The sequence below is a fragment of the Cucurbita moschata genome, unplaced genomic scaffold, assembly GCF_002738365.1.
Source record: "Cucurbita moschata cultivar Rifu unplaced genomic scaffold, Cmos_1.0 Cmo_Scf00030, whole genome shotgun sequence".
NCBI lineage: Eukaryota > Viridiplantae > Streptophyta > Magnoliopsida > Cucurbitales > Cucurbitaceae > Cucurbita > Cucurbita moschata.
In genome coordinates this window covers 2498207-2516891 of record NW_019268546.1, presented here as the reverse complement: position 1 = coordinate 2516891, position 18685 = coordinate 2498207, and the positions used below count along the sequence as shown (strand labels likewise).

Sequence of the window (18685 nt, the reverse complement as noted above, 5' to 3'; positions counted from 1 at the left end):
ATTTATTAATTTTTTTAATGTTTTGTTCTTTATTAACGTTAATAATTTGTGGCATTTTCACTATTATTTTAATAAATTTGAATTATAGAAAAAAAAATGTTATAATTTTATTTTGTTTTTTTTCAAAATTATCAAATAAATATATTAAGAGGAGAGGAAAATTAGAAAAAGTTGGGAGTTGGCCCCACCTATTAATGTGCTATGGACGAAAAAAAAAGAGACTAAATTATAAATAATTTTAAATTTATTCCAATAATTATAATAATACAATGTGTATTAAAATTATAATTTGAAATATAAATTCATTAACATATTTGACATAAAATCTAATAACGTGATGATAATTATTACATTTTTTAATATTAAATTTGAAAAAAAAATGATATTAAGAGACATTAATTTTTTTTTTTTAATCTAATAGTTTAATGAAAAAAAATTATATTTTAAAGATGATTTAAATAAATTACAAAAGTCGGGGTGTGAGGCTTGTGAGGAGCGTGGGCCAAACCATGGGACCGAGACGCAGTGGATAATAACCAGCCAAGCCCACTGGGTCCTTTGTCGCTATCCGATTTAATTTCATAAGGCTGGCGTCAGGACAGCGGCTTGACACGTGCCAGAAGTTAATTGGATAAAAGAAGGTAAGAAAAACGTGTTGTCTTGGGAGCTTCTTTTTCTTTAGTGGTAGACCAAAATTAATTTAATATTTGTTTGTTTTGCGTCACCCTCATCGTACCACGTTAAATTATGTGAATATCCTAAATTGGTCCTAAGATATTGTTTGGACATGGAACATACTCACTCAAATCTTTTAACGCCTATCTTCAAATCTTTAACGCCTATGTTCGATAATAATTTATTTGGTCTACCAATGACACGATTCAAATATGAATCAAATTTATCTAATTTTAAAACGATAATTCGTATTTGATTTAAATTAATATATTAAAGTAATAAAAATATTCTTAAACTTTAGTTGGTTTTAGTTTTGGATAAAACGTATTAATATTTTATTTTAAAAATATAATTAAACTTTAAAATGTTACATTAAAAATATTATTTGTATTAATTATATGCTTAAAAAATGTTCATAAAAATTTAAACATAGTATTAGCATCTAGACCTTAAAAAAAATATATTATACTTAATATATAATGAAAACCATCCATTGATATCTCTACCTTCAGTATATGGACAAAAACTGTCTATTGGTATCTCATAAATTATTTCTAAATCTTTTAACTTTATTTAGGAAAGTTCGGTGAATATTTTTGAAACATAGTATTACTATCAAGGGTATTTTTGAATTCTTTAAAATTAAAAGTGTTTTAAAGTTTTTAAAAAAATCTAAATGTATTTTTGAATTTTTTTTTAAAGAATATTCTAAGACCTTAAAAGTATTTATAATTTTAAAAATTTATAAACCGTTTGTATTAAAAATAACATAAAAAATGTTTTTATTGAAAATTTAAAAAAATTATGAGTATTTTGTTCCTACTTTTAGATACAATTAAGTTTTTATAGGTTTTAAAATTAATAGATTAATTAAGTTTGAATTTGAGTTTTAATTTGGTTCATTATGTTAGACGAACACGACTCTCCACGGTGGTATGATATTGTCTCTTTTGAGTATAAGCTCTCATGGCTTTGCTTTGAGCTTTCCAAAAGGGTTCGTAAGAGTATTATTTGATTATAAACCCATGATCATTTCGTATACGTAGGTTTCATCATCCACAACTTATAATTGTTTCCAAGTATTAAAAAAAAAAAAAACTAAAATACGCATTTTATATTTTCATATGTTAGTATATTTATAAATTTAATTTCAATTAAAACTATTTAAAATGTGTTTTATATATATTCATAACCCGTAAAACTAGCGGTTGAGTTTATAACATGAAAATACTATATTTTATTAATTTTAAAAAAAAATTTATATGTATTTTAAAACAGTTTTGAGTGGTTTTAAAATCAAAGGAAAGTAAAATGTTAAATTTGGTATTTACTATTTATAGAAATATAGAATTTTTAAATTCATCATTGATTTTATAAAACTTTATAAGTAGTTTATAAAAATAGATTATTTATAAAGATTTTATCTGATCAAATTTATAATAAATGGATTTTGTTCTCTAATATATATTATATATAGAAAAAAATCTGGAAATCAAAATCTTTGTGGTGCAGGTTGAAGCACCGAAGCACCGAAGGTCCGAAATCTTATCTTCTATAGCTACAAGCGTAGGTTCGTCGATCCAAGGCCACGAGTTCCCGATAATCCCAAATTTTCTACTTAATTTTTTATTTGGGAGTGTAAATTTCACTCAAACTTCATTGATTTCCGTTACTACTCACTAATCATGGCTTCCATTTTTGCTACTCTACCTCCGCCATTGTTGGCCCCTGGCAAAAGCTTCACTCCTCTGTTTACTTATCAGAAGAAGCTCACTGTTTTTCCCATTGCAAGTAAGTTTATCCATTGGATAGAAATCCTAATTACTTTAATTTGTCGTCCGTGTGAAATTCCTGCGTTGAAATTGATGTCTGTTCGATCGTGTTTATTGAGTTCGATTCGCTATGTTTATTGTGCATTCATGGGGCATAATTGGTGGGTGGATGGAAGTGGTTATTTCGATGCGATGCTGAAAGCAATTTTCAGTAGGAGTTTTGGTCTTAAGGTATAATGTAGTTTGAATTAGGGCTAGAAAATGGCGCTTGTTACTCTTTCAGTCTTTACATTTTCATATCTGGTAGCACAATTCTTAGAAGATTATGGAAGATGGAGAAAGTATCACATTATAGGTTTGAAACTTTAGAATCTTCAAATTTTGAGAGGCTGCATAACTGGTTGTTGATATTGAAGCTTTGAACATCAGTATGAATGTCTATAATGGAGATAATTCTCTTCAACCTCCAGAAGCTTCACATTCCCTGTGTAGTTTCTTCATAGAAGCAAACCTTGCAACTGCCTTTTAGACTTGAATTTGATTTTCAGGATGATAGGAATCGGCATTGGTATTATTCATTAAACTAAAGGGGATAGCCAATGCATATCATGTAAAGTAGTCTAGACAAATTGAGAGTGCTAGCTTCTTTCCATAATATTCACAATGTTAATGTCACAATTCACTTTGATGGGTTGTGTTTTTCGTAATTTTTGAAGGTCTATGTAGAGCAGACTGTTGTATATCAATAGGAGTAGGAGTTTCTTCCCAGTGCCTCGAGTGGTTGGCACCCCTTAGGTGGCTTTATCTCGATTGTATAGACTACTATGGATCGGCCTAGTGGTCAATGTAAACTAATGTAAATAATATATGGGTTGGATGAAATGAGTTCATAATATGGTGGCTACTCATCTAGGAGGATTTCATATTCTACGAGTTTTCTTGGCAACAATATGTCCTGTAAGAATAGTTAAGGTTTGTGCAAGTTCCCTCGGACAAACTGCGGTTGGAAATTTGCATCTTAAATGATACATTTTCTTCCTAGCCATCTATTGTAGATAACATTTTGGTATGGCACCTCTGTTTAATTGTGAGAACTAATTGAAGTTCGCCATATCTCGCTTAGCATACTTCTTCTTGTTGGTATAAATAATTTCTCAAAATTGCAGAGGGACGTTCTGCCAATGGTATTGTAAAGGCTATTGGAGACAGCTCTGAATCTTCTACTTCCATTGATATTATTAAGTCTGTTCGAAATGTTGTAAGCTCTTTATTTCTTTGTCCTTTATGTAAGCCTTTTTTATACATTGGAACATCTTGATTGGGAGGAAAAATTGATGAAGACTTCTTTGCGTCTACAGTTTTCAATTTTCCTCGCAAGTGGGTGATAAAAAGTTTCTTTTGTCTGCAATTTACAGTTTTCAATTCTCCACATTTATTGGTTGTTCTTTCTGTTACAATTAGCAAATTTTTCATCCTATGGATGGCAAATTTTACCTTAATTTAAAGTATTTGTATTTTAATGGTTCATTTGGACAGTGGGATCAACCTGAAGATCGATTGGGACTTTTTGGCCTGGGATTTGCAGCTGTAGTAGGTGCATGGACAGCAACAAATCTTGTTACGGTAATTAAAAAACAATCACCCCTTTTGATAAATGAGGGACAAAATGTGATATCCCACATCGGTTGGGGAGGAGAACGAAACACCCTTTATAAGGGTGTGAAAACCTTTACTTAGCAGACGCGTTTTAAAAGCCTTGAGGAGAAACCCGAAAGGGAAAGCACAAAGAGGACAATAGCTGCTAGCAATAAGCCTGGACCGTTACAAATGGTTTCAGAGCCAAATCACTGGGCAATGTGCCAGTGAGGAGGCTGTTCCTCGAAGGGGGGTAGACACGAGGCGGTGTGCCAGTAAGGATGCTGGGCCCCGAAGGGGGTGGATTTGGTGGGGGTCCCACATCGATTGGAGTAAGGAATGAGTGCCAGAGAGGATACTGGGCCCTGAAGAGGGGTGGATTGTGATATCCCACATCAGTTGGAGAGGAGAACAAAACACCCTTTTATAAGGGTGTGGAAACCTTTCCCTAGCAGATGCGTTTTAAAGCCTTGAGGGGAAGCCCGAAAGGGAAAGCCCAAAGAGGACAATATCTGCTAGTGGTAGGCCTGAGCCGTTACACGAGATGATTCCTCATGGAGTTTTCGACGGTTTTAGTGGTTCCTCATGCTTTATTACTTTCATATTCAACACATAACTGTTTCCTTCTCGCTTTTAGGCTGTTGACAAGCTACCACTGCTTCCAGGTGTATTAGAATTCATAGGAATCCTGGTTTCTTGGGTAAGTAACAAGAAGCATGAAGAATTTCTCTACTGTCTTTACCAAATTTGAACTCTGAAGCCATGGTTTTCTCCTATAGCAAATTCCATTACTCACCAATGTTTCCCCTTTTCAATTCCAGTGGTTCGTGTATCGCTACCTCTTGTTCAAACCAAACCGGTAAGGCAAAATTCATTCAATTTTTCTTTTCATTCACATGTGAAGTCTTTTCAATCCTGTATTTTCGACATTTTTTTCATCTTTAGCACCTTGCCGCAAAATTTATTCAACCAGCTTGTGAATATGACATTTCATTGTAGCAAACAACCGTGAACTAGCTTCTTTATCTTTCACTGCAGGGAAGAGCTTTTGCAGATAATCAACAAATCAGTAGCAGATGTGTTGGGACAGTAAATTGCTCCTGTTCTTAAAGGTCCGATTTGGTACAATCTTCATTATCTTCGTTATATTTTACAAAGTGGTGTGAGTAAAGAGGGTTGGCCGCTGGGTTGGTTTCTGAATTGTTTTCAACTGCTGGGTTGGTTTCTGAATTGTTTTCAACTGTCAAAAGTGTGAATTTTAACTGATGTTGGTGTTTGATTCATCAATGCATTCCAATCCTATATCTTCAATTCTGTAGTTTATACCTATATCAGTTTATGCTTCAAAAATTTCTGTCATTGTTTCTTATAAAATCTATGCTTTTATTTGATATTATTTCTTGGTTTCTTGAGTATACAGTAGGAATTTCAGTAGCTAGAGTTTGAAGTTCATGGCTCATATCATGTAATGCATAGTTTAGTTTACTGAGGTTGGATTTTGATTTTGAGAGCGAGGTTATGCAACTACATTGTGCTATGTAGATTTTAGATTTGAAGATCAGTAGAAAGAATCATAGAACAATGCCTATTCACTTGCAGCCGTGACTCCGCTGTCGAGCGATCGGTAGCAACAGATAAATCATGCCTCTCACATATCGGCTAGATCTCTCCATCCTCGGCGTGGCCTGAGGTTTAGTTTCTCCATCTCTAGCTCTCCCCGTTTCCGATTTCAAAATCGACCTCTGTTTTTATCGCAACTTTGTGCCTCAAACTTCCAAAACCCAAGAGAGGCTGAAAAGTAACGGATTGGTTCGGATTAAAACCGATTCTTCATTTGCTCAACTCTGGTCGGTCTTAATCTGTAAACCAAAGTTACTGGTTTGGTGTTGCTAGGCAAAAACCGAAATGAACCGATGGTCTCTAATGTGGTTTAGGTTCATTTTCTATTATGAAATTTGTCAATTTTTAATCGTAGTTTAGTCGTTCAATTCAAACTTAACTTCAAGAATTCAATGGAAGACTGGATTAAAACTCACGAACCAATACTTCATTTTAATGTTTTTTCACTTGTTTTTAAACTCTGCTAACGCTCGCGTGTTTTGAATATGCAGACGAGCTTAATAAGAAAATTGATGTCGATGTCTTAAACATATAAACTTCGGGACACATGAAACATTTAGACACTTTAATATCGATTTTGTTTTGATAAAAATACATTAATTTAGATAATTTTTTTTTTTTTGGAATTTAGTTGAAAATGGCTTTCCCAACCTGTGTGCGCACAGGATGGAGTGGGAGGTCCCCATGTTGTGAATTTTTTTTTTTTTTTTTTTTTTTACCAGAAATTTGAACTCAGTGAAGTTAATGGATTCACGTGGAAGGTAGGTAGCCCTGTAAACGTATTTAAAAACAAATTTTAATGAAAAGTCATTTTAAGACTCAACATCAACTTAGACAGAAGGATGGAATGTTGATAGCCAATTGAATCTAAGAACCCGTGCTCTAAATACGCAAACCTATTGAAAACCCTTAAAATCGATTTGATTTCATTCTAAATGATTGTAACTCTTGGAAATTTGATCGATGAGTAAGAACCGCGCAACGATAAGGAATCAACTCAACGAAAATTAAGATTTAGATTATTTGAACTACTTTACGAGCAACATTTATCAAGTCAAACTTGAATGATTCTACTATTAGAAAAGCGCATATGCTTTTTTTTTATTTTATTTTACGGCATTTTGCAAGTCTACTTCACCAAAACAACGTACATGAGCTAAAATTTTAAAAGTTATGAAATTATATTTTATGACCATAATTAGCCGATATACAAATGTAACCTTTAAATAAATAAAAAGTCTTCAAATACATTAACTAAACACTATAACTCTAGATTATTATCTACTCAAAATTTCTAACCATTTAAGAATAATTGAAGTTCGTATCACCTGGGTTGGCTTCTAGAGTATAGAGTGAACCAAAACGAGCTACACGAATATAACTAAACCAAAATGACCTCTTCTTCAATTTTGCACGAACGGGTGTTAACCCGAGGCTTCAACAACGACTTCCTTTAGTGTTTCACATCAAACCACGTCTACGATCAAAGCACTACGACGACAAACTCAATCCTCTCATCAATTCAACCGTAGTCAATGGTGGTGCAAAAATTTGTCGAAGTTTCAAAGTTTTGCTCCTAAACTTTAAATTGTTTTTAATATAACTTCTAAAAATTGAAAGAAAAAAAAACGTGACATCATTTATAATATTATTCACATAATTTGACCCAATTACCTTATTTATGGATAATTAATATGCATATATTTATTGTGTTTAATTTTATGGCACAAACAACGAGAGCGATGGGGGAGGAGGGGAAATCAAATCAAACTATATCACAAATCAGTGATAAACTTCGAAAAAAGTTGCTTTTTAATTCTCTCCATTTTTCCGTCTGTTTATGGATGAGAAAGAGAAAGCAGCTTTCGTTTGCAGTGGGCATCTTAAATAAGCAACGTTTATTGGCGGTGGCTCGATACACACGGACGTCGCGATCGCCACGAAGCCCAGCAAAATCGGAATCTACTTCCAAACCATCTTTTGAAACAAACCCAAAACCCAAAGTAAAAACCCCAGATGACAAATTTAATAGCCATTTACGAGCCCCCACACGATTAATCCTGCGCCTCCAATCGCCATAACCAATACTGCATACAAGCAGTTACTCCCACCGCCTTTGGTCCATTCCTTTTCCTTTCCCACCTAACCTTTCTTCATGAACTCTTTTACATTTAATTATTCCACCTATTTATTTCGTCATATTTGTCATCTATCCTTTGCCCCTTCTCATTTGATCGCCATTCAGTCGTGTTCTACTTGCCTTCGTCTTCACAGAAGCATTCCTAAGCTCTGTTTTCCACGTTCTCGACTGTTTTCAGGTGAGTTTTCTTGCTTTTTAGTTGTTTGATTATTCAGGGTAAGCGTATAGATGGGGAATAGTGGGGATTTCTTTTTGCAGTTCTTTATTTAGTTTATGGCTCATTTGGAATTGTGTTTTTTATTGTTCTTATATGGGTTTCATTCTTGAACTTGTACTGTTCATTTCCAGCTGAAGTAATGGTGGATTCTTGTGTTCGAAAGCTAAGAAAATGTTTTGAGATGAAAAGGGGAGGTGGGGTTTGAATATTTCACCTAGGCAAAGCATTAAACACATCGATAGTTTAACAAGTGGTATTGGGTATAATCTTCTTCAATCTGATACCGGTTATGACATTGGTCGCTTTGGTTCCGCCATTTAGCTAGTGTGGTGGCATCTTAATCTAGGTTATTATGGTTCAAATGATCTTTGTGGTAGAATTCTAGTGCATATAATTGAAGCTGGATCATGAGATTGTTACTCTTCAATGAATATGATCTCCTTAAATCTGATACCATTCATTGAGCCATGACGATTGCTCCCATTTCAGTTACCTCAGTTACCTTTCTGAGATGTCACATCGGTTGGAGAGGAGAACGAAGCATTCATTATAAGAGTGTGGAAACCTCTTCCTAGCAGCGCGTTTTAAAAACCTTGAGGGGAAGCCTGAAAGGGAAGCCCAAAGAAGATAATGTCCGCTAGCGATGGGCTTGGGCTATTATAACCTCAGTCCGAGTGGGGTGGGGCTAGATCTTAGTGTATTTTTGTGTTATAACTTCCACGGATGTATAACTAAGCTCAATCATGGAATCTGACTGGAGTTCAACCAATTGGAAATATAGGATTTTGGTGTCAACTGTTTTACCAGTTCTTATTCTCATGTTATGCAGTATCAAGTTCTTCTACCTTCATGGAGGTGGTCAAATCAGCTGCCAACCACGGGTCAACTTGCCATGAGAATGTCGCTATCAGAGCTAACATGAAAAGTCATAGTTACATGCAACTAATCTCATCTGCACTAAAGATATCTGATCTATTCACTAGCTGTGATCTGCGTACGGTATGTCCACTTTCTATAGTGAAAACTGAATATTCTAGTTTGATACTGTGGCATTTGCTTTGTATATTTGTATGAATGAGGTAAACTTTGGTGATTGTTGTCATAGGATTGTAGTAAGCAGAAGATCCAATCGATGTCTTATAACGTGGACGATAAAACATCAAAATGTTGACATTATTAGACATTTAACTTCAAAATGTGTTCTTTTATGTTTCTAAGAAAACGTCAACAATGGACTATTTTTACCACGTAAGTCTTCGTTTGATGCTCGAGGCATTACTATAACTTTAAGTTCGTGTTGTATTTACTTTAAGCATGATAAGTATGTTCTTTATAGTTTATTCAGCCTTTCACGCAACTGATTTGTAATCTTATTAAATGTTGTGAAAGGGACATGGGCATCTTGATGGAGCTAAAATTGGAATCATAGCAAAACCCTCGGCTGAATTTCTTGCTGGATTGCTGGGAACTTGGTTTAGTGGTGGTGTAGCTGTTCCACTTGCACTCAACTATCCAGAGCCCGAGCTCTTACACGTCTTGAATGATTCGGTTTGCTCGAACCTACCCTCTCACAACTTATTGCCATTTTACTTGCAATCTATTGAGTTAAATTATGCACTTTGTTGGTTGTGTAAGCTATAACGCGCCTAAAATTTCAGAAACTCCTACTACATCACTCATTTTTCTGGCTCTTGAATCAAGCATATATGATTTTCTTACTAATGGAATGTTCTACTTTGACTAGTTTCATCTGTTAGCATCTAGAACTTCCTTTTTATTTTTATAGGTAGGTAAAGTGTGGATTATTTGCCTACCGACACCTTTTCTAACGTCGTAAAAGTATTTAATATCATACTTGACTATAGGAGGTCTCGATGATACTGAGTACTGAAGATCATGCTGAAATTATGCAAAGTGTTGCTGCTAAAACAGCTGCAAAGTTTTCTCTTATTCCACCAGTTCCTCATATTTATTCAGAAATAAATTCTCGTGATCAATCAACTGATATAGAAATGGATGCACAAAGAGTTTTTCAGGGAACAGTTGAGAATTCGAGTAAGATAGATGATTGATTAACTTTATGAAATTATTCATTGTACCTACCAGACTATGTTTGTTTATTTCTCATTTCAAATGTGCAGGTGATGATCCTGCCTTGGTGATTTATACGAGTGGTACAACTGGTAAACCAAAAGGAGTCGTTCACACACATAAAAGCATCACTTCACAGGTATGGCATGGTCTTCCATGTGTGATAAATATGAGGTCCAACATTCAAAATTAATATTAATCCTTTTGGATCCTTTGGTCTTATTTCAGGTTCAGACCTTGTCAAAAGCTTGGGAATATACATCAGCTGACCAACTTCTGCATTGTCTTCCCCTGCATCATATCCTTGAATTTTGTACATTTGTTGCAGTATCAATTTAAAATAGAGTGGAAAAATTGTTGATTTTAACTAGTAATATACATGTTCATGGGCTGTTCAATGGCTTGTTGGCCCCTATCTACGCAGGTTCCACGGTAATTTAACTTCATTGAGATCGTTGCCGTTGTTAATGCCTACATTTTTTCGCTTAATTTCGAAGTCTGCTTGACTTTGGCTTGCTTTTCATGTTCTTGATCAAGGTGGAGTTTATGCCAAAATTTAGTGTCAGTGGTATATGGAAAAGGTGGCGGGAATCATATCCATCGAACGGTTCTAAGAATGATGATGCTATAACTATTTTTACCGGGGTTAGCATCATCTTTATGTCGAGTATGCATGTCTTTTTTCTTGTTATACCTGCCTAGATGGCTACATTATAAATGCAGCACATACACTAAAGCTTATCTAACACTCTCAAGTATATCTAGTCGATTTAATTCAATTGGTTTGCTTTATGCATTTGTTATTTTTTGGTTATGCTCTTTATTTTGCATGTTTCTGACGATTATTCAAACATTTGTGCATCATTATTCATATTGAGAAGTTCAGTATCTGTGGATTTATAGGTTCCAACCATGTATGCTCGATTATTACAAGGTTACGAAGCAATGGAACCGGACCTACAGGTTGCTTCTGCCAATGCTGCAAGACAGTTGCGCCTTATGGTGAGTTTGTGCATCATTATTGGGGGTTTTAAAATATTATTTGACCTTTTTAACCTCTTTTAAACTGTATCCAATTTCCAAATGTCCCTACTTCTGCCTTAAAATTTACTCCCATCTTCTTCAGATGTGTGGCTCTTCTGCACTCCCTCCTCCTATCATGAAACAATGGAAGGCGGTAACTGGACACCAACTTTTGGAACGGTACGGTATGACTGAAGTAAGTGAATTTGGCTTAAGATTTTGTCAAGGTTGTATTCTAATGATATGATGCCATTTTATTTCTTTTCATCTTTTGGTAGAAAAAGCACTAAAAATACTGTTCTCTTGGTTATATTTATGTTCTAGTTTGTCATGGCAATTTCAAATCCTTTAAATGGTGAGAGAAAGATTGGAACTGTTGGCAAACCCTTGCCTGGTGTGGAGGTTAGTACTGATACTATGGAAAAGACAAATCTACAGATTTTGGTAACTTTGTTGGTTTGTCAAGATTTTTGACAGTGCAAGTAACATTCAGATTACATTCAAATCTATAGATTTTTATTTCTAGCTGTCCTAATGAATTAGACTGTTGCATTTATAGAGAGAGCTTACAAAAACTGAACAAGGGGATAAGATCTTACCCTAAATAATATATCTCAAGAAAGTTACAAAAACATTTTCTTGTTTGAATTAATAAAAAAAAGATTGGTATTTACGAGAAGCCCTTGTCAAGAATTCTCCGTCGAGGGATAGGAAATGCCAAATTCGAGGAAGTTGTTCATTTCGTCCATTCAAAGATTTTGAGAGTCATGCATTGAGCACTTGTTTATCTTTTCACATAATCGTTAGCCATGTAAGTGGTGATGAAGACGTGCATGTAATCCCGATTGCCATATTAAAAAAGGCTAAATGCGAGATCTCACATTGGTTGGAGAGGGGAACGAAATATTCCTTTTTAGGGTGTCGAAACCTCTCCCTAGTAGATGCGTTTCAAAACTTGAGGGGAAACCCAAAAATGACAATATCTACCAGCGGTGAGCTTGGGCTGTTACAAATGATATCAAAGTCAAACTCTGGGCAGTGTGCGACTGTGAGATCCCACATTGGTTGGAGAGGGAATGAAACGTTCCTTATTAGGGTGTGGAAACCTCTCCCTAGTAGACACGTTTTAAAACCTTGAGGGAAAACCCAAAAGGGAAAGCCCAAAGAAGACAATATCTGCTAGCGATGGGCTTGGACTGTTACACTAAAGGTCTTTTAGTGACACCAATCTAAAGGTCGTATGTTCGAATTTTTGGGTGAGCTTAAGAAGGAAAGTCCTTGACGCCTCTTAAAGCTAGTCTGGGCCTTGGGGCCTTGGGGTGACACGGACCTTTAGAAGAAAAATAAAAGCCAATGGTGTTGCATCTTGGTATTAATTGATTTCTCCTATCTTGGACAAAACATTGTTGCAGTCGTATAGATAATAAAAGCGTGCATAGTCATAGATATTAAATAGTATTAATGGGTATCATAAGCTTACTTTTGTTAATTTGACTCCAAAGATGTAACAAGGCAGTAAAACCAGTGTTGGTTAACCTGTGCATCTGACATAATGAGTGTCTTATTGAAAGATCTACTAACCATTGAATCATATATACTAATCTGTTTCTACCTTTTAACTCTCTTTTACATGCTTTACTCTTCGTGTGTTAGGCCAAGATTGTTTCAGATGATGGGAGCAATAATGACACAAACTTGGAGGGCGAGCTATGTATTAGAAGTCCTTCAATGTTTAAAGAATATTGGAAGCTTCCCAAGGTAGGTAGAACCATACGAATACGAATTCGAACATTTCATGTTGATTCACCTTCGTATTGGGTATCATTCTTGTATGTTTGGGATGCACTGAGCTCAACTAGTTTGAAACTTACATTCTAGCTTAAAATCTTCTCACCTGCACCTGTACCTTACAAATGGTGGGATCATATTCTAAGTACAGGTTCTTTCTGTAGGTTACCAAGGAATCATTCATTGATGGTGGATTCTTCAAAACAGGAGATGCTGCTAGACTTGATGAAGATGGTTACTACACCATACTAGGACGTAAGTTACCATATTATTTACCTCGTGCCAATACGCTACGATTATAGTTCATAGTTCATAAACTGGCTCTGCTTTTACTCTTCACTTTTATGACCTGCTTATCAGATGACATGTTTTCTGGTCTGAGCATGTGATTAAGTAATGAATTGATACCAAGTAGACAACTAGCATTGTCTTCTACCCTGTTGAATAAAACATGGTGTCTTATTCCTTGTGGAGCATTAGAGTGTCGTGGGATCCTTTGGTGTCCCATCTTTGCTAGTCCTGTAGGAGTACGGTGGTACATGCATCTGACAGCTAGGTGTTGTTAACAAAGCATTTCAAAGATGTTTTTGTGTGTTCATATCGTGTTTGAAAACATTAGCTTGCTGAGCTTCATGCTCTTGTCAGCTAGGCTAGTTTGGTGCTATGCTCCCACACTCGCAAATTACAATAGGCAGTAGAATTGACATGTAAATTTTGTATATTTTCAGTGGCCCTGCAGCTCTCTCCTATAGTTGAGTTTAGCCAATAACAAGATAACTTTGAAGTACCCCACCATTAACTTATCGGTGTCCCACTATTCTTTTTCTTGAACTCTGTAACTGTGTAACTAATACCTGTCGCATCTTTCCCTCCCGCTTCTTTATTCTTTGTAATTTCATATCATGGATGAAGTTGTTTCTACCGAAAAGGAAAAGGTTAGCCATTGCCAGCCTTCTAATACCTGCATGTGAGCTGTGGGGGTCCGAGTCTCAACATCATCTATTAAAGTTCAGTCATTTCATGTGAAATCCCACATCAGTTAGAGAGGAAAACGAAGCATTCTTTATAAGAGTGTGGAAACCTCTCCCCAGCAGACGCGTTTTAAAAACCTTGAGAGGAAGCCTGAAACAGAAAGGGCTATTACAAATTACAAATGGTGTTAGAGCTAGACACTGGGCGATGTGCCAGCGAGGAGACTGAACCCCGAAAGGGGCGGACATGAGGCAATGTGCCAGCAATGGTCTCACATTGATTGGTGTAGGGAACGAGTGCCAGCGAGTACGCTGCCCCCCCCAAAGGGAGGTGGATTGTGAGATCCCACATCGGTTGAGAGGAGAACGAAGCATTCTTTATAAGGGTGTGGAAACCTCTCCGTAGCCCAAAGAGGACAATATTTGTTAGCGGTGGGCTTTAGCTGTTGCATTTCATATCAATCTTATTTCTATGTAATTTGACATTCACCTTTGTCTAACGATTCAGGTATGAGTGCCGATATCATGAAAGTCGGGGGATATAAGTTATCGGCATTAGAGATCGAATCAGTGATTTTGCAGGTAACCCCATTGCTCCTTCTATTCTCTTTTTTCTCGTTCTCTTTATCTGAAGGAAAGTGAAAGACAAACCCCCACACCCACACCCACCACAAAGAAAGGAAGAATAAAAAACATGAAATGACCACCGCCCAAATCACTTTGTGCAGCATCCGTCTGTCATAGAATGTTGTGTGTTGGGATTACCAGACAAAGACTATGGAGAACGTGTGTGTGCAATTATTGTGCTTCACCCTAACTCTAAAGCAACGCCGCCTGATCAATCCAAGCCTAATATGAGCTTAGATGATCTCCGCACATGGGCTAAAGACAAGCTTGCTCCATACAAGGTAATGTAATCAATCCATAGTGGTGTTTTTAGCTGTTAAAACTGCCATTTCAGTGTGAAAGGCAGCCTGGTTTAACAATATAACTACACCTTTTTTCCAGATACCGACCGTGTTATTGTTGAAGGACTCGCTGCCTCGGAACGCCATGGGAAAGGTCGGTTGCAATCTACAACAGAAATGCTCATCTCTTTAGTTCATTCTCTGTCTGGTTGAGACTGAAACTTCTCTTGAACTCTGCAGGTGAACAAGAAAGAGTTGAAGAAAAAGCTGGCAGAAGAACACCAACCATTTTGTTAGTATTTCATTATTTGAGAACTTGTAATCTCTACTGTTCATAATTTATTAGCTTCGTTTATGTTATACCGAAAGATCATACGAAAAATGTTATTGAAACGGGTCGAACTCGGAGAAATGAGGAATTTCGTCGCAGTAGGATCAATCTAAATCTCAAATGCAAGCTTAGGATTATATATCAAATATGATTATGCCCCTTTTTGGCTGTTTGATCAAACAAATATTACACTGAGACCACAAAAAGAACATATATACACACACACACACACCCACACACAACTCCATATTCAAGCCTGCAATTCCTTGGGCTTCTGCAACTCTCCTTCTTCCTTTACTCTAGCTTCCAACATCGACAACTCTTCCTCGTGGGAGCTGATCTTGCCGTCATCCATGGCGGTTCTTCTCTGGTCCACACTCGGTCCATAAGCCCAGCTACAAACAACATAATACAACACATTGATCACACTCAGAATCGTAAGCAGCCAATAGTAATTCTCGAAATGCCCTCTGTTTATGTTCTTCGAAACCCAGCTCTCTTTTCCCCCTTTTGAAGTCACATTATCCACAGTGCTCATAATCGCACTCGCCAACAAATTAGCCACCGCCATTCCCATTCCGAACAGCGAAGAAGCAACACTGGACATTGTCTTGGGGAATTCAGAGTAGTAAAACTCCGTTTGGGCAATCGCATTTAGCGCTTCGGCCAATCCGTTCAAACAATGCTGCGGAACCAGCCACATAGCCGACATGTTCACGACAGCGTTGGGGTCATCCACAATGCCTTGTCTTATCGCTTTTCCGCGGCGGATATTCTCAACGATGGCCGAAAGCGCCATGGACATAGCAGAGCAAACCAAGCCAGCTCCCATTCGAGATTTGACTCCGAAATGGACTGGCTTTCCTCGAATCTTGGAGGCAAGAGGGAGAATAGCTCGATCATAGAGAATGACCCAGATGACTATGGTGATAATTACAAAGGTGCCGAAGGAGCCCGCCGGAATCTGGAAAGTGGAGGAGATGTGACGGTCCATGGATTTAGCTTGAAGAAGAGGAAATGAGCTCTGGCTGATGTTGATCGACATCATCACGCCGGTGGACCAAATGGGTATCACTTTGATTAGGGTTTTGAGTTCTTCGACTTGCTCCACCGTGCACAGACTCCATGGATCTGCAGCTGTGCCGTCTGCTGCTATGTCCTGCTCTGGATTCTTCACCACACATGCTTTGTTCAAAAATCTAAACAAAACCCATTTAACATTAATCGAAATTAATTAACCAAATCATAAATTCAAGGAGTTTGATTAAAGTAATTCTAAAGAAACCGCACTTTTAGAATAAAGAAAAACACATATACTCTGCTTCTAAAAGCGAAAGGCACTTTAATCATTAACTAAAAACCACATGCTTAACATTAATTGTCACAACACCAAGAAACACATAATATAAATTAAATTAATTTTAATTACCTGAGCTTATCAGAGGGTTGAGTAAAACAAGAATCCGTATGATAAAACCACTTATTCGACGCCGACCCCGACGCCGACGGAAGCGCTATTTTCCGATTCTTGAACGCCGCGACGGCGACCTGCGCTAACCTACTAAACAAGCTCTTTGTCGCCTTTTGTTTCACGTAAATCGACGAAGCTGCAAAGAACAAAACGGTGGCCACTAGCATAAGGCTCGCCGGAACGCCGAAACCCACTTTCCAACCGACGTGATCTTGAATGTAAACGATTCCGGTCAATGCAATCAGAACTGAAAATGAAGCCGATGCGTAGTACCACCCAAAGAATCTCTCCAGTATTCTCTTGTTGTTAGGATCATCCCGCCGGTCAATTTGGTCGGCGCCGAAAGCCAGAGTGCACGGCCGGATACCGCCGGCTCCAATGGACATTAGCGTGAAGGAAGCGGCAAGAAGGGTCAATTGGGCTGCCGTTGGAGATCGGCAGGTTTCCGGGTGGAGCTGGTCGCAGACCGTTGGTTTCGTAGCCGGAATCATCGCCGTTAGCCATAGCAGTAACATGCCCTGTTGGAGTAAGAGAATAGATAACAAAACGACGTCGTAAAATCCAATTGTTTTGATATTTTCAAAGGTTAAAAATTAAAAAATAAAATTTGTATTTCACCTTTTTTCTACAAACCAATAAAAATAATATATATATATATATATATATATATATATATATATATAAATTAAAAAAAAAACTCCTTCAACTTTTTTTAACCTTAACAAAATTAATAAAAATACAGTTTAAAATAAATTAATTAATCATAAAATGAATAAAATTCCAAAAATTTAACTTCATGATTTTATTTTTATTTTTTTAAAAAGAAAAAGTGAGATGTAGAATGAAGACCCACCAGAGGAAGAATAATAATAATATAAAAAGAAAAAACAGTAAAGTATTATCCCATCTCATCACTGACACCTTTATTACACAAAAGCTTAAAAAATTGGATTTAAATTATAAATAATAAAAAAAAAAAAAACGTGAATCCAAAATCCAACAGCCCCACTCTGAAACTCAATTCCACAAAGAACCAGAAGATCTTCCTAAAAAGAAACAGTAAATAAATTTCTTCAATTTTTCAAAAAAAAAAAAAAAAAACAAACCGTAAAAAGCAAGCAAAAACAGTGCAGTTTAATAATGTTCGAAATTTTGAAAGTAATAAATGCGAGATCCAGAGTTGGAATACCCTGAACTCAATAACCCATGTCGCAATTTTCTATATTTTTTCACCGACACATTAAATTATTATTATTAATAAAGAGAGAAGAAAGTACCAGGAAACTAGCAATGGAGCCAAGCCCAATGGTGAGAAACCGACCCAAATAAGAATCGGAGAGAAACGCGCCAAGGAGAGGCATGAAATTGATAGCCGCAGACCAGAAGAAGAGGATGTTATTCCCCTCCGCAAATCCCATGTTGTAATCCTTCATTAAGTAGAGTATCATGTTGGGGAGCAGCCCGTAGCTGGCCACTTTCTCGAACGACTCGTTGGCTGCGCGCGCCCAACAACAACATATAACAACAACTTTAAATGACATCTCTGTGACTCGGATTTGGGGAATTGGTGGTGTGCGTACGTACCTATGATGAAGGGCATGGTTAGGAGGCCGCCTTTTCTGGATTTGGTGTCCGCATCTCTTTCTTCTCTGCTTGGACTCTGCATTGTCGCACACCTTTGTTGTTCTTCCATGCCCGAACAACAACAACAACAACTACTGAGTGAGTGTGTGAGAGAGAGATGGGTTATTTGGGAGTTGTGGACATTCCTATAAAAAGGTGCCATTTTCCTGATGACGTGGCTTTTCTCCTTTTCTCCTTTTCTTTTATTTATTTATTTATTTATTTTTATTATTATTAGATCAACTTTTTGAATTTTTCTTTTTTTTTTTTTTTGAAGGGAGTTGAATTTAGCTGGCGCTGTCTGGGCTGGGTTGGGAAGGCGGTTAAAAGGCACCCGGAAGGATGGGGTTATGCTCTTCTGGATTAATTTATTAATTTATTATTTAATTAATCAATTATTGCCATTACCAACTTTATCTT

The 18685-nt window shown here is 36.6% G+C and overlaps 3 protein-coding genes across 6 annotated transcripts; 2 read left to right on the top strand and 1 right to left on the bottom strand.

Moving 5' to 3' along the window:
• The first annotated feature begins 2159 nt into the window (after positions 1 to 2159).
• LOC111464586 (protein CURVATURE THYLAKOID 1C, chloroplastic) lies at positions 2160 to 5924 on the top strand. 4 transcript variants are annotated; one of them, XR_002714061.1, is made up of 7 exons: positions 2160 to 2466; positions 3614 to 3705; positions 3984 to 4070; positions 4720 to 4782; positions 4904 to 4941; positions 5121 to 5264; positions 5295 to 5478. XR_002714061.1 is itself a non-coding variant. In XM_023108865.1 (7 exons), exons 1-6 carry the CDS (start codon positions 2361 to 2363, stop codon positions 5173 to 5175), a joined length of 441 nt encoding a protein of 146 aa, XP_022964633.1. In that variant the 5' UTR covers positions 2160 to 2360; the 3' UTR covers positions 5176 to 5194; positions 5682 to 5924. The 4 variants fall into 4 exon arrangements, 2 of the variants coding, with proteins under 2 accessions (XP_022964633.1, XP_022964632.1); XR_002714060.1 differs by having other exon boundaries at positions 5121 to 5273; positions 5304 to 5478; XM_023108865.1 differs by lacking the exon at positions 5295 to 5478 and adding an exon at positions 5682 to 5924 and having other exon boundaries at positions 5121 to 5194.
• A 1571-nt stretch (positions 5925 to 7495) lies between these two features.
• LOC111464352 (malonate--CoA ligase) lies at positions 7496 to 15331 on the top strand. Its single transcript, XM_023108527.1, has 17 exons — positions 7496 to 8020; positions 8889 to 9058; positions 9449 to 9607; positions 9925 to 10114; positions 10201 to 10289; positions 10379 to 10448; positions 10530 to 10582; positions 10688 to 10795; positions 11054 to 11152; positions 11277 to 11369; positions 11498 to 11575; positions 12827 to 12931; positions 13126 to 13216; positions 14441 to 14514; positions 14661 to 14840; positions 14941 to 14994; positions 15081 to 15331. Exons 1-17 carry the CDS (start codon positions 7858 to 7860, stop codon positions 15135 to 15137), a joined length of 1833 nt encoding a protein of 610 aa, XP_022964295.1. The 5' UTR covers positions 7496 to 7857; the 3' UTR covers positions 15138 to 15331.
• Positions 15282 to 18383, bottom strand: LOC111464351 (protein NRT1/ PTR FAMILY 1.2-like). Its single transcript, XM_023108526.1, has 4 exons — positions 18227 to 18383; positions 17920 to 18137; positions 16601 to 17160; positions 15282 to 16370 (listed from the first exon to the last, which is right to left on the bottom strand). The coding sequence occupies exons 1-4, from the start codon at positions 18333 to 18335 to the stop codon at positions 15422 to 15424; spliced, it is 1836 nt and encodes a 611-aa protein (XP_022964294.1). The 5' UTR covers positions 18336 to 18383; the 3' UTR covers positions 15282 to 15421.
• Between the last annotated feature and the right edge of the window lie 302 nt (positions 18384 to 18685).

Coding starts and splice junctions, on each gene's coding strand:
- LOC111464586 (XM_023108865.1), top strand. CDS start 2,361: ATGGCTTCCATTTTTGCTACTCTACCTCCGCCATTGTTGGCCCCTGGC. Junction 3,706..3,983: donor TTAAGTCTGTTCGAAATGTT/GTAAGCTCTTTA, acceptor TCATTTGGACAG/TGGGATCAACCTGAAGATCG. Junction 4,942..5,120: donor CTCTTGTTCAAACCAAACCG/GTAAGGCAAAAT, acceptor CTTTCACTGCAG/GGAAGAGCTTTTGCAGATAA.
- LOC111464352 (XM_023108527.1), top strand. CDS start 7,858: ATGAACTCTTTTACATTTAATTATTCCACCTATTTATTTCGTCATATT. Junction 10,115..10,200: donor GGGAACAGTTGAGAATTCGA/GTAAGATAGATG, acceptor TCAAATGTGCAG/GTGATGATCCTGCCTTGGTG. Junction 10,583..10,687: donor CTATCTACGCAGGTTCCACG/GTAATTTAACTT, acceptor TTCTTGATCAAG/GTGGAGTTTATGCCAAAATT.
- LOC111464351 (XM_023108526.1), bottom strand. CDS start 18,335: ATGGAAGAACAACAAAGGTGTGCGACAATGCAGAGTCCAAGCAGAGAA. Junction 18,138..18,226: donor AACCATGCCCTTCATCATAG/GTACGTACGCAC, acceptor GGGCGCGCGCAG/CCAACGAGTCGTTCGAGAAA. Junction 16,371..16,600: donor CAACCCTCTGATAAGCTCAG/GTAATTAAAATT, acceptor GGTTTTGTTTAG/ATTTTTGAACAAAGCATGTG.